Source organism: Pelobates fuscus, chromosome 8 (assembly GCF_036172605.1).
Source record: "Pelobates fuscus isolate aPelFus1 chromosome 8, aPelFus1.pri, whole genome shotgun sequence".
NCBI classification, from domain to species: Eukaryota; Metazoa; Chordata; class Amphibia; order Anura; family Pelobatidae; genus Pelobates; species Pelobates fuscus.
This window is the reverse complement of record NC_086324.1, coordinates 8,594,102-8,608,426: the sequence shown is the minus strand read 5'-3', so window position 1 is coordinate 8,608,426 and position 14,325 is coordinate 8,594,102. Positions and strand designations below refer to the sequence as shown.

The 14,325-nt window shown below is 45.2% G+C and overlaps 1 protein-coding gene across 20 annotated transcripts in view; it reads left to right on the top strand.

The window, feature by feature from the left end:
• Window positions 1-14,325, top strand: part of CLASP1 (cytoplasmic linker associated protein 1) — a 159,028-nt gene that overhangs the window by 61,210 nt on the left and 83,493 nt on the right. For 19 of the 20 annotated variants that reach the window (XM_063429222.1, XM_063429218.1, XM_063429224.1 and 16 more), the window contains exons 7-9: window positions 6,305-6,402; window positions 7,064-7,131; window positions 14,122-14,277. In XM_063429222.1, the coding sequence (XP_063285292.1) occupies window positions 6,305-6,402; window positions 7,064-7,131; window positions 14,122-14,277 (322 nt within the window). Of the gene's footprint in view, window positions 1-6,304; window positions 6,403-7,063; window positions 7,132-9,619; window positions 9,652-14,121; window positions 14,278-14,325 lie in introns of those variants that run through there. The other variant, XM_063429220.1, reaches the window with a different exon arrangement.

Sequence of the window (14,325 nt, the reverse complement as noted above, 5' to 3'; positions counted from 1 at the left end):
ACAATATATCCATTTTAGCAATTTAATATCCCAGACCCCCTATTTGCATATATTAACGTATGTACATTTTAAAGAAAGGGGAATCAAAGCTTGTCCATGTTGGAGGTAGGCTGGCTTTTCAAACCTTTCTGTGCTTTGTGTGTGTGTTCTCCGAACACTTTACTGCAATCCATTAAATAACCAGTAGATGGCGATGTACTTTGCACTCTGTAACCTTGTAGAGCAGCAGTTTATTATGGTGCGATCATGGTCTCAGAATAGTTGAAATAAAGCTCTCATGTTTCTTTGTATATTTAATGCTGTTTATCTCAGGACCATGTCTTGATGTATCAGAAGTAGGATAAAGCAGCACCTTGCAGTCTGAAATATCAGATATCAAGCCCATCTGTTTTTAAATAGTTAAGTATAGATGGCTAAACAATCTGATTGATTAGAATATGAATGTAAATAGACAGACTTCTCGATATAATAAAATGGTCCTTACTCCTTTTTATTTTTGTATTCAATTCTCTGTTTGGATGGGGAAGTTCTGCTATTGCACACAATCCTTAGACCATAGGTGTTAAACTGTATCCCTCAATCCCTCACCATTTTATAGACTGCTGCCATGTGGGAGCCATATTTCCCAAGATCCTTGGCAGATTGGTTTGACAACTTCTTAAATCAAATGTGTATGGGTCGCACTTTACCAGATATATTTAGAAAATTGGGCAGACTAGATGGGCCGAATGGTTCTTATCTGCTGTCACATTCTATGTTTCTATGTAAAGGGATTCTCCAGTGCCAGGAAAACAAACCCGTTTTCCTGGCACAAGAGAATTCTGGAGTGCCCCCCTTCCTCGCACCCCCCCCTCCCGCGCGGCTGAAGGGGTTAAAAGGGGTCAGGCTCTGCTCACAGTCCTCCTTTGCCGATTGGGGAGACCTAATGCGCATGCCGCACGCTCGCTTTAGACCTCCCCTTAGGAAAGCATTCGTCAAGAGGGCAGAGTATAGGATATTTGATACCCTACTAACCTCAACATCTGAGGAACGGGATTTAGGGGTGATTATTTCTGATGACTTAAAGGTAGGCAGACAATGTAATAGAGCAGCAGGGAATGCTAGCAGAAGCTGGGTTGTATAGGGAGAGGTATTAGCAGTAGAAAGAGGGAAGTGCTCATGCCATTGTACAGAACACTGGTGAGACCTCACTTGGAATATTGTACGCAGTACTGGAGACCGTTAAGGGTGATGGGAGTTGGCACCTAGACCACTTCAATGAGCTGAAGTGGTCTGAGTGCCTACAGTGCCCCTTTAAGGACACAGCTTCAAAAGCTTGTCTTACCCTTAAGGACACAAGCCATTTTTGCATTTTTTTGCTGTTCAACCGCAATTTGCATCTCTCTCATTTATTGCGCCAACAAATAATATATATTGTTTTTTATAGAGCAAAAAGTGCTTTAATTCGATGTCACGTATACATATATAAGTTCTCATTAATTATTTTTAAAAATGCCAAAAAATGAGAAATGAAAATGAAAAACAAAAAAACAATGTTCAGCTTAGGAAAAGTAATTCAAAATAAATTAATTTATGTGCCCTGATTTATAGAGTGCATAATATGTGTAGGATTTCAGCTTATTGTGAAAGTTACAAGTCACAAAATAAAGGACTAAAATAAAATGTCAATGTGATACAATTTTAGAAGTTGGTATGTTTGTCTTGTAAGTTTAGTAGCAAACACAAAAAACAAAATTGCCTCAGAAAAATATATATTTATATAAAGTAGACATCACAGACTTTTTACCTAAGGTTATTTTGACATCACAGACTTTTTACCTAAGGTTATTTTGACATCACAGACTTTTTACCTAAGGTTATTTTGACATCACAGACTTTTTACCTAAGGTTATTTTGACATCACAGACTTTTTACCTAAGGTTATTTTGACATCACAGACTTTTTACCTAAGGTTATTTTGACATCACAGACTTTTTACCTAAGGTTATTTTGACATCACAGACTTTTTACCTAAGGTTATTTTGACATCACAGACTTTTTACCTAAGGTTATTTTGACATCACAGACTTTTTACCTAAGGTTATTTTGACATCACAGACTTTTTACCTAAGGTTATTTTGACATCACAGACTTTTTACCTAAGGTTATTTTGACATCACAGACTTTTTACCTAAGGTTATTTTGACATCACAGACTTTTTACCTAAGGTTATTTTGACACTTTTTAAAGTGTTTTTTTCTCTGTTTTGGCATATACACATATAACAAGGTTTTTGTGATGTGTATTTTGTAACGCTGATGTGTGCTAGCCTTGCACAGAATCCCATATTGTGTTCAGCTACATGTGCTGACTACAATGATACCCCTATTGTATACCTTTGGCACTATTCTGTGAAGCTACAATGCCAAATAATGCTATTTCAGTTACTATAGTTGGAATTTCCATAGATTGAGTTGATGTCTCATTTTGGGGTATTGTAGCAGTTTGACAAAAAACCCCACAAAGGGCTTCCATTTGAGCAAGCAGACACCCCAGGGCAGTGATGGCGAACCTATGGCACGCGTGCCACAGGTGGCACGCCGGGCCCTCTCTGTGGGCACGCGGCCACAGGTCCGCCATCACTGCAGAGTAGGCACCTGCCTGCCCGAAACGGCAGGCGCCTACTCTGCTTCCGGTTCGGGAGGCAGGGGAGGGATCTGTGATGCTGATCCCTGTCCTCCCGCGCGATGCTGTGTGGAGCGTTGCCGAGCGTTACCATGGCAACGCTCCACACAGCATCGCGCGGGAAGACAGAGGGTTCAGCATCACAGATCCCTCCCCTGCCTCCCGAACCGGAAGCACTGCCTGCCACCACCGGACCACCAGGGATGGCTGTGTGTCCCCCCCCCCCCCCACTTCATTAAAGGTAAGAAGGAGGGAGGGGGGGATACTGACACACAGCACCCCTACCCCCCCAGAAGTACCCTTACCCCCCCCCCCCCCCAGCACCACCCCTAGCCCCCACAGCACCACCCCACCCCCCAGAAGTACCCTTACCCCCCACAGCACCCCCCCAGAAGTACCCTTACCCCCCACAGCACCCCCCCACCCCTCCAGAAGTACCCTTACCCCCCAGCACCACCCCTCCAGAAGTACCCTTACCCCCCAGCACCACCCCTCCAGAAGTACCCTTACCCCCCAGCACCACCCCTCCAGAAGTACCCTTACCCCCCAGCACCACCCCTATCTCCCCAGCACCACCCCTATCTCCCCCGCACCACCCCTACCCCCCACAGCACCCCCCCAGCAGCACCCTACCCCCCCAGAAGTACCCTTACCCCCCACAGCACCACCCCTATCTCCCCAGCACCACCCCTATCTCCCCAGCACCACCCCTACCCCCCACAGCACCACCCCACCCCCACAGCACCACCACTATCTCCCCAGCACCACCCCTACCCCCCACAGCACCACCCTACCCCCCAGAAGTACCCCTACCACCCCAGCAGTACCCCTACCCCCCCAGCACCCCTACCCCCCCCCAGCAGTACCCCTACCACCCCCAGCAGCACCCTACCCCCCCCAGCAGCACCCTACCCCCCAGAAGTACCCTTACCCCCCACAGCACCACCCCTATCTCCCCAGCACCACCCCTACCCCCCCAGCACCACCCCTACCCCCCCAGCACCACCCCTACCCCCCACAGCACCACCCCTACCCCCCACAGCACCACCCCTACCATCCCAGCAGTACCCCTACCATCCCAGCAGTACCTCTCCTCCCCCACAACAGTACCCCTACCCCCCCAGCACCCCTACCCCCCCTCAGCAGTACCCCTACCCCCCCCTCAGCAGTACCCCTACCCCCCCTCAGCAGTACCCCTACCCCCCCTCAGCAGTACCCCTACCCCCCTGCAGTACCCCTACCACCCCCAGCAGTACTCCTACCCCCCCACACACAGTACCCCTACCCACACACAGCACCCCTACCCACACACAGCACCCCTATACCCCCCAGCAGTACCCCTACCCCCCACGCAGTACCCCTACCCCTCCACACAGTACCCCTACCCCTCCACACAGTACCCCTACCCCTCCACACAGTACCCCTACCCCTCCACACAGTACCCCTACCCCCCACACAGTACCCCTACCCCCCCACACAGTACCCCTACCCCCCCACACAGTACCCCTACCCCCCCACACAGTACCCCTACCCCCACACAGTACCCCTACTTCCCAGCAGTACCCCTACCCCCCACACACAGCACCCCTACCCACACACAGCACCCCTACCCCCTACAGCACCCCTACCCCCCACACACAGTATCCCTACCCCCCACAGCAGTACCCATACCCCGCCAGCAGTATCCATACCCCCCAGCAGTACCCCTACCTCCCACACAGCACAGCACCCGTCTCACACACACATACAGCACCCCTACCCCACGCACAGCACCCATCTCACACCCACACAGCACAGCACCTGTCTCACACACACATACAGCACCCCTACCCCACGCACAGCACCCCCCTCACACACACACACAGCACCCCCCTCACACACACACACAGCACCCCCCTCACACATACACACAGCACCCCCTCACACACACACACACAGCACCCCCCCACACACACACACAGCACCCCCCCACACACACACACAGCACCCCCCCAAACACACACACAGCACCCCCCCAAACACACACACAGCACCCCCCCAAACACAGCACCCCCCCAAACACACACACAGCACCCCCCCCAAACACACACACAGCACCCCCCAAACACACACAGCGCACCCCCCCAAACACACACAGCACCCCTCCAAACACACACACACAGCACCCCCCCAACACACACACACAGCACCCCCCCAACACACACACACAGCACCCCCCCAACACACACACACACAGCACCCCCCCCAAACACACACACACAGCACCCCCCCCAAACACACACACACAGCACCCCCCCCAAACACACACACACAGCACCCCCCCCCACACACACAGCACCCCCCCAAACACACACAGCACCCCCCCACACTTACACAGCACTTACACACCACACAGCACCCCCCTAAACACACAGCACGCACAGCACCCCCCTCACACACACACACAGCACCCCCCTCACACACAACACCCCTCACACACACACACAACACCTCTCACACACTTACACAGCACCCCTCACACACACAACACCCCTCACACACTTACACAGCACCCCTCATACACACACACAGCACCCCTCACATACAACACCCCCCCCCCACACACACACGCACCCCCCCACACACACACACACGCACCCCCCCCCACACGCAATTGCCGTGTTGGCACTTTAAGGAAAAAAAAGTTGGCATGTATTGCGGTTTGGGCACTCGGGCTCAAAAAGGTTCGCCATCACTGCCCCAGGGTATCTTATATGGCGTATATTGTGCCTTACCATGTCACAATTTTTATGTCAATGTTTGTGGTAAGGGACCACAAAAATGGTAGAGAATTGAGCAGTGAGACTGTAGGGGCATGATCTATACACCGAAACGCTACATTGAGCTAAAGTTGTTTTGATGATTATAGTGTCCCTTTAAAACTGAATTTGTGCATTCATGCTCGTGAAAATGCCAATTAGTGTATAATCAATATTGAAAAAGGAGCTGTCACATTATATGGCACAACCCGTAGCTGGATAATTCAATATATGCTCAGACATGAAAGTTCCTATTGAAATACTTTTATCTATAGATTTTCTGCACAGTTATGGTATTGTCTTATAGAGATATAGTTTATTTTCTGAAGTAGATTAGGAACTGCACTCAATCCCATCACTCTGGGCCAGGGTGCAACCAAACCAGGGCCCAGCACTAGGTCCCAGATACCAAATGTAAAAAATAAAGGTTTAGGCAATCCAAGGTCCGAGAAAGGCAAGTTTGATGGAACCAGATAAGAAGCAGCATAACTGTTTATCTGGTTCAATTAAACTTGCCTCTCTTGGACCTTGGCGTGCCTAAACCTTTATTTTTTTACTTATAGTGATATAGTGTGATCTTGGCTTGACAGGCGCACTTTAAGGAATTGTAGACAAATATAAGAAGTAGGAATAGATCTTCAAGGCCTGTGACACTTCACTGGATAAATTTGGATTAACCTTCTATCACTTGTAGCGAAATAATAATTGTAACATGTTGAATTCCACTTGTATTGTGCTATTTGCTTCTATTCTGATCACATAATAACCAAGTTCTGGGAGGGCCAATCAAACTCTGCTATTACTGTGCTGGACTTGTTGTCAGTCTGTTCTGTGTTTTTTAGGTTCGAGATGCTGCAATAAATTGCCTGGTTGAAATCTATAGACATGTAGGGGAGCGTGTGAGAGCTGACCTGAGTAAGAAAGGGCTGCCCCAGTCTCGGTAAGTGAATCTATTCCTCTGCTCCTGATATTTTGTTTTATTTCTGGACACTCTGCTACCCCATTGTATGCAGTGATTGGTACAATAACCAAGCACTGCTGCAGTGATTTAAATCACTACATGGACCTCAGCAGGGGACATACTCTGGGTACACAGTGGGAGGGCCTTATAGACACATGCCACCTCACCGTTCACCCGGTATGTATAATAATCATTAATTTAATCAGTTATGTCTTCAAGCCCTGTCACCTTATAGTCTCCAACACTAGTTTTTTCTGCACTAATGTTCTATTTTAATTGAACTGACTTGATCAGTTATTGTAGTAAATGCACCCAAGCAGTCTTACAGAACACTTTGTACTGAGCTCTGCCAGTATACTTTGTGCTGCACAGTATCCTGTCCAAGAGATGCCCTTTCCCCCTTTTTTTCCGACAGAGCTCCTAGTCACAGCTCCTAGTGTTGCACCCCTTGTTTTAGGGGTGTTTTGTTTGTCAGAAAATGATGACTGCAGGAAGGCCCTTCAGAAAGCTGTTAAATAACTCTTGGAACAATGAAAAAATATTACTGCTATGCCTTCTTTATTGTACAAAGTATATAGCTGTTCTTTGAGATTATTATATTCTTATGATCTTTCCCAACACCTGTTTACTTCTCTTCCAGATTAAATGTGATATTTACAAAATTTGATGAAGTTCAAAAGTCTGGAACCATGATCCAGTCATCTCTCGGTATGTAACAGGCAATGTGGCTTATGTGACATTGGTGCTTTGTGTCACGTGTTGCTTTGCGCGTTGTGATGCCTTGCATGACATGGTGCATTGCGTTGGCTTGCTGCCCTTGTGCCTTGCATGACATGGTGCATTGCGTTGGCTTGCTGTCCTTGTGCCTTGCATGACATGGTGCATTGCGTTGGCTTGCTGCCCTTGTGCCTTGCATGACATGGTGCATTGCGTTGGCTTGCTGCCCTTGTGCCTTGCATGACATGGTGCATTGCGTTGGCTTGCTGTCCTTGTGCCTTGCATGACATGGTGCATTGCGTTGGCTTGCTGCCCTTGTGCCTTGCATGACATGGTGCCTTGCGTTGGCTTGCTGCCCTTGTGACTTGCATTTGCATGCTGCTCTGTGCATTTTGTATGGTGACCACATGCCTTGAGTTGGCATGCTGTCCTTGCACCGTGCATGATACGATGCCAGTTTGCAGTGTTCACTAGATCTGCTGGAGATGTGACTGTAATTTGGTGCGGGGAGGGGATGGCACTCTGTTGCTAAGTTACTCAGAGGACTCTGTTAACTGCTGTGATCCTCATTCTTCTCTGTTTAATTAGTGAGTGGATGGATTGTTTTTGTGTAGGTTTGAAACTGCTTATTATGTTTACTGTCATGTGGTGCATGTAATTATACAGATAGAAGCTCCCCCTATCTGCGTTATTCCCATCGCCACAGTCTATAAACATTCAATCAGCTCGTTGGCATTGCTGGTAACGTTCAATCAGAGGTTGGCATTTGCTGCAGTAAATTAACATAGTAATGCAATTGGAAATCTGTGTCTAATTGGCTGCAACACCTACAAACAGCAATATTCCCATAACTGGCCTCTGATCAAACAGGAATATATGAAGTAATTGGGAGCACACAGGGTCCAGCTCTCTGGCCGGTCTGAGTCACCCAAAAACTTCTGTAATCTCTGAGGATGCAAGGGTTAGCGACAATAAACAATGTATTAAAGGAACACTATAGTCACCTAAATTACTTTAGCTAAATAAAGCAGTTTTAGTGTATAGATCATTCCCCTGCAATTTCACTGCTCAAGTCACTGTCATTTAGGAGTTAAATCACTTTGTTTCTGTTTATGCAGCCCTAGCCACACCTCCACTGGCTGTGATTGACAGAGCCTGCATGAAAAAAAACTGGTTTCACTTTCAAACAGATGTAATTTACCTTAAATAATTGTATCTCAATCTCTAAATTGAACTTTAATCACATACAGGAGGCTCTTGCAGGGTCTAGCAAGCTATTAACATAGCAGGGGATAAGAAAATTTTAATTAAACAGAACTTGCAATAAAGAAAGCCTAAATAGGGCTCTCTTTACAGGAAGTGTTTATGGAAGGCTGTGCAAGTCACATGCAGGGAGGTGTGACTAGGGTTCATAAACAAAGGGATTTAACTCCTAAATGGCAGAGGATTGAGCAGTGAGGCTGCAGGGGCATGTTCTATACACCAAAACTGCTTCATTAAGCTAAAGTTGTTCAGGTGACTATAGTGTCCCTTTAATTTCAATTTAACCCCTCCCTTGCCTTCTGCTTCCTATCAAAGAATATCAGGTTTAAGAAAATGATAAATGTAACCAGTAGAATGAGATGGCGTGGGTCATGCTGGGAAATATTATGGGATAACAGAGTGCTATGCACAGTTGTAGGAAGTCAAGGATCCAAGTCATATCTGGTGTATTCTGGTTGAAAGAGTGCTACTCACCAGTTTCAGATAGAGAAAGAGAGGCTGTGATTAGGTATAATTTGAGAGTGCTATACACAGCTGTATAAAGAGAGCAGATACAAACATTGCTAAGTAGTTGGTTATAGTGCTGTTTAAAGTCTGATCTGTTGTGTCTAAGGGCAGTTGTTTTTGTGGTCTGATTGTGGGGTGTGTTTTGGGAACTGGTACACATGGAGCTAATGCCTCCTAGGACTAACAGGGTTAGTGCTGGATTTAAAGTGAAAGAGGAGGGTGCCTGTTCTGCTTGATGTCTCCAGGCTAGTTACAGATATTGAGTTTAGGAAGCAGTCATTACATGCTAGATCTGTCCTCTCTCTGTTGTAGTGTTAGAGAGAATGCATCTTTGGTTCTTTAGCAGAGTACATCAGAACAAGGCGGTGCCAGTTACACATACATTAGTCATTATTTTACACGTTATGTACACACCTCAGCCAAAATAATAGCATCATCATCTCCAAGTCATTTTCCACATTTTGTTGCTTTTTTTGTTCTGTTAAGAGCTTGTGCTTTGAATACATATTAACAGATTGTATTTGTCATATAAATCGTTTCTGGAAAGAATGTACATTTTTTGTAAATTTTCAGTTTATCTCCTCAGACAGTGATCCCAATAATCCACATAGCAGGTTTCTGTGATTGTGTTTCCATCCTTTCATTATGGTGTGTGTGTGTGTGTAACTGTACACTTTATTATCCTCCTACGACTAAACATTTTATCTTTCTTTGTGTGACCCGTTTCCCTGGCATGACAAGGTTAGCATTCAGTTTATCCATTCTGTATGTTTTCTGGCTTCTTTCCTGTATTACTAAGGGGATAAATTGTAAAATAGCTATCGGGGGATGTCTGCAGAGGCACAGAACGATGGAGGTGTTACTGCAGGAAGGCTTTTATTTTGGAAGAAGGAGCGCGTCGCCTGTCAGTGCGTTCTTGACTGTAGGAGGGAGAGGGGAGGGTGGCAAACACGCCACCCAATGCTGCCTCGACTAATGCCCGTTATTTTCAGGCATTGTAAGTGCTTCTGGAGAAAGATTCTGTGTTTTAGTATCTGATCAGCACAATATGACGACAGGGAAAGGTGAGTACTCTCCGTTCTCTTGACACAGTGAATTAAACACCAGTTTCGTTCTCCTGTCTGGGCTGGCACAGTGAAGTGTAGCAGTGATTACTTATGTCGTCTTTAAAACCCCATTTAAACATGCATTGGGGCGGAAAACGGCGTCTTAACACTGATATTCTCAGCTTTATTTCCGAATCCAACCATTGAATGAACATTTACTGGATTGTCACCCAATTAAGGCACCGTGTGGACTGAAATAGCGATCCGTCACCACTACTGAGAGTAACAGGCTGCGTCTGGTTTCAGACATGGTCTGATCTCGTGTTTTTTTTAACGTTTGGTCTACAGACTGGCATTGCAAGAATCGTGACTTCCAAGCCCTGGCTTGCTCAGAGAAACTTGCAATTTAATTAGGAGTTATCACATGGTTAGATAGCTTTCAGAAGGTATCTACTAGCTGCGTTTTATTTTAGTTTAAATCAATGTTTTGGTGCTTTATGGTACACAACGTCTTTTTATGCCCAGGCTAATTCTCCCCGCTTGCAGTTCACATTGACGTTCATGAGCCTGCGCATTGCTGCAAGTTGCGCTTTGTGTGCGGACAGATGTGGAGGAATCTAGCTATTAAGTGCATCTTTCTGTGGTGTGTAAACTCATGTGCTGAGGCAATAATTTGAATATAATAAATTAGGTTTAATTTATCTCCTTCTGTGCATTTCACCCCACTGATCATTTCTGCAGAAATTACGTTGTTTTTTTTTAAGTATTTTTTCCAATGACCACTGGCCAAATCTTATGGAAAATAATAGTTTGGGTTGGCTTGCGGATATTTAGCAATTTCTATTTATAGTAAGTGTGTTATAATGTGGGGTGAATGCTGGTTCTCCTGCTGAATTTAAAATTAAAGTTATGAATGATCTTCACTTTATGAAACCGCTTAGTAAGGAAATTTTACTGCTAAAATGTTCCATTGTTGTTATACTGTATTTACATTTTTTGCACGTCTGAGTCTTCTCATCATGTGGAATCGTGTGATTTTTGCTCTCAAACCACGCTGTGCAGATTGCTTTATGGCTGATCTTTGCAGCCTCTCTACCCCATTGCATTTCCTCAGTAGTGATTTAGTACGGTATGTGCATTACCATTCGAACCTGTTCTAAAGTTTTCCTTTTGGTGATTATTATTATTTCATAGTCCAAACACCCTCACGAGCAGTGTACAGATATACTGATAATGGCCTCGGGTCATAACATCAGGCACTAACCAAAACAGAAGCCATGTCCCTTATAGCGAGATATCCATCTTCACCTACTGTTCCAAGATGCCATACGTGTTTTGTTAAAATTAAATGTTTATTTTTTCCTATTGTACAGCGCTGCAGAATATATAGGCACTCCATAAATAAATGTAACCAGGGTCAGGAGAGAGCAACCTAAGGATCAGAGAGGAGGAATAGTGAAAGCAAGGAAAAGGGGCAGAGGAATAAAACAAATCTGCTTGTTATTGGAGCGCCCTATGGATCCTCTTACAGAGAGTCACCAGCAGTCTGTGTGTTCTGAAGGTAGAGAGTGAAATCCATGGACAGATGATACGCGCTCTGACATGCGACACTCACACAGCTGGTTTGCATTGATCACTGTTATCGGTATTCCCTATTGATCTACACTGAGTTGTCATGGCGCTGAGAATTCTAAGTGGACCGTAATGACACATTCTAGGAAGGATATACGTGCATTAATCTTCTATTTGAAGAGGACAGTATCTGAGTTTCTGCATGATTTGCAGGCATGTCCCTGCAGGATATAGGAAGGATCTTTTATGTTAAAGGAACACTATAGGGTCAGGAACACAAACATGTATTCCTGACCCTATAGTGTTAAAACCACCATCTAGACCCCCTGGGCCCCTCATGCCTCCATAAATATAGTAAAAATCTTACTGTATTCAAGCCTGAAGCTGTAGCTCTGCATTCTGTTTGCCTCAGAAAAAACAGCAGTCTGCTGACATCATCAGAAGTGGTGACCTGATCCAATCACAGTGCTTCCCCATAGGACTGGCTGAGACTGACAAAGAGGCAGATCAGGGGCAGAGCCAGTATGATTCAAACACCACCCTGGCCAATCCGCATCTCCTCATAGAGATGAATTGAATCAATGAATCTCTATGAGGAAAGTTCAGTGTCTGCATGCAGAGGGAGGAAATACTGAATGTTTGGATGTATTTTAGGCAGCCATGACCCAGGAAGGATCTCTAACAGCCATCTGAGGAGTGGCCAGTGAAGTTATCACTAGGCTGTAATGTAAACACTGCATTTTCTCTGAAAAGACAGTGTTTACAGCAAAAAGCCTGAAGGGTATGATTCTACTCATTTGACCAAATTCAATAAGCTGTAGTTGTTCTGGTGATTATAGTGTCCCTTTAAACACAGTAATGTTATCATTATCATCAGTGTGTCTATGTGGGTTCGATAAGACATTTTATTAAGGTCTGTTGGATTATCCATTCATCCCTTGTGCTATATCCATGTGTCTGGTCTCTATCGGAGGATGTAGAAGGCATGTTACCAGACACAGTGTAAACAGATACAGGAGGTCAGAGTCTCCAGTGATTTACACAAAGGGCAGGAGTAAGAAGAGGAAATAACATGGCATAACATGACAAACTACTCTGTCTCTGCATTATATTTACTGTTTAAGTGGCTGTGGAGCTCTGGTCATACAGCCAAGGGTGTGTATCTGGCTCGTGTACTGGTGATCCGATGAGTTTGGACTGTAATGCCCCTTGCTGTCACCTGACTGATGGCCGTCTAGGATTCCTAGATCCCCTGGGAGCAGTGTAGCCGGGTATTGTGATGATAAAATGTCGATGGAGCTGATTTCATTCCTTCATTCTGGATCATCACGCGAGGACAGGTCAGCATTTGTTGGGGGAAGGATTCTGTCTCTCTGGGCAGAGAGCTGCTGATTTTTGGCTGGAAGGCTATTCCCCAGGAGGAGAAAGACTTGGAGGAAAGTGCTCGGATGTTCAGGAAGCTGATTTGCCAGAAGATCTGTTCATGTAAAATATCTAGGATTATTTATGTATATTTTATTTGGAGGGATTTGCGGTAGATAGGTGTTTCTGTAGGTATTTGGAACAGGATACACCCTATTCAGTTTTGGTACCTGAAGGAAGTGCAGGGTATTACGATGCTTTGCTCTCTGTCCTGGATCAGAAAAGACAAACTGTGATTACACGACACAGCTTTGACCATAGCCGCTAGCCCGGGGGCAGCTTGTCGCGTGGTTATACAAACTTGCAGCATGCTATTTGGTATTTTCATCCCTTTTACTAAATTACCAGGAGAGTATTCTTCATATTTAACCCTTCAAATGTCAGCTGTTGGTTTACCGTGTACAGCAGCCCATGCAGTACTCATTGTGTTGAATTGCCAAAGCTATGTACTTTGTAGAAGATATGTAGAGGATTTGGTAATGCGTTTGATGAAAGTCATGAAATCCTTACAAACTGTGTCAGTGATTGCCTTTATTGAGCTGGGATCAGTTAATCTTGGCTTTGGTTCTCCTTTAAATACAATACAATTTCCATGTTGTGCATGGTTTGAAAGTGATAGGTGTGTAACGGTTTCATTGCCATGTGATGCTGTGTCTCTCCGCATTTAATTATTTCCCCATCAGATTGCCTCTCCGCCACGGATCAGTAGAATGAAGTGTTGTGTACTAGTGGTTATTGCCATTTGTTACATGCGCTCCATCCCCTTAGACTGAATTGTTTAAAATACTCAACCATTAGTTTGACTCACACTGAATCTAGGCTATTAGAATCAATCATTATGCATGCTCAGCTTTTCATCTTCAACGTTCGATTATTAGATCGATTCGGTGCACATAGTCACCTGTTAGATCAAATCATGTTTGACCATTAGATTAAAACTTTTTGCATGATTGGCTGTTAAACTAAATTGTAATGCATGCTCATCCGATTCTTTACACCTGCTCGGCCGCCAGATTGAATCGTTATGCATACTGGGGCATAAGATTTAATCATTATTCTTGCTCAACTATTATATTAAATAATTGTGTGTGTGTTCTAGACTGAACCTTTGAACATGCTGCTCGTTACATTGAATGACCGTTAGATTGTAATATTTTTAATTTCTCTGTAGATAAGAACTTTGATGACGAAGACTCCGTTGACAGTAATCGTCCGTCATCTGCTAGCTCCTCAACATCGTCCAAGGCTCCTTCCCAAGCCCGCAGAGTGGTGGCCATGACACCTGCCCGTCGACCTGTGACTTCAACACTTGGCTCTAAGGCTGGAGGTGAGTATTTTGTAGCGCAGTATTTATTGACCTTGCCCACCTCCTGCA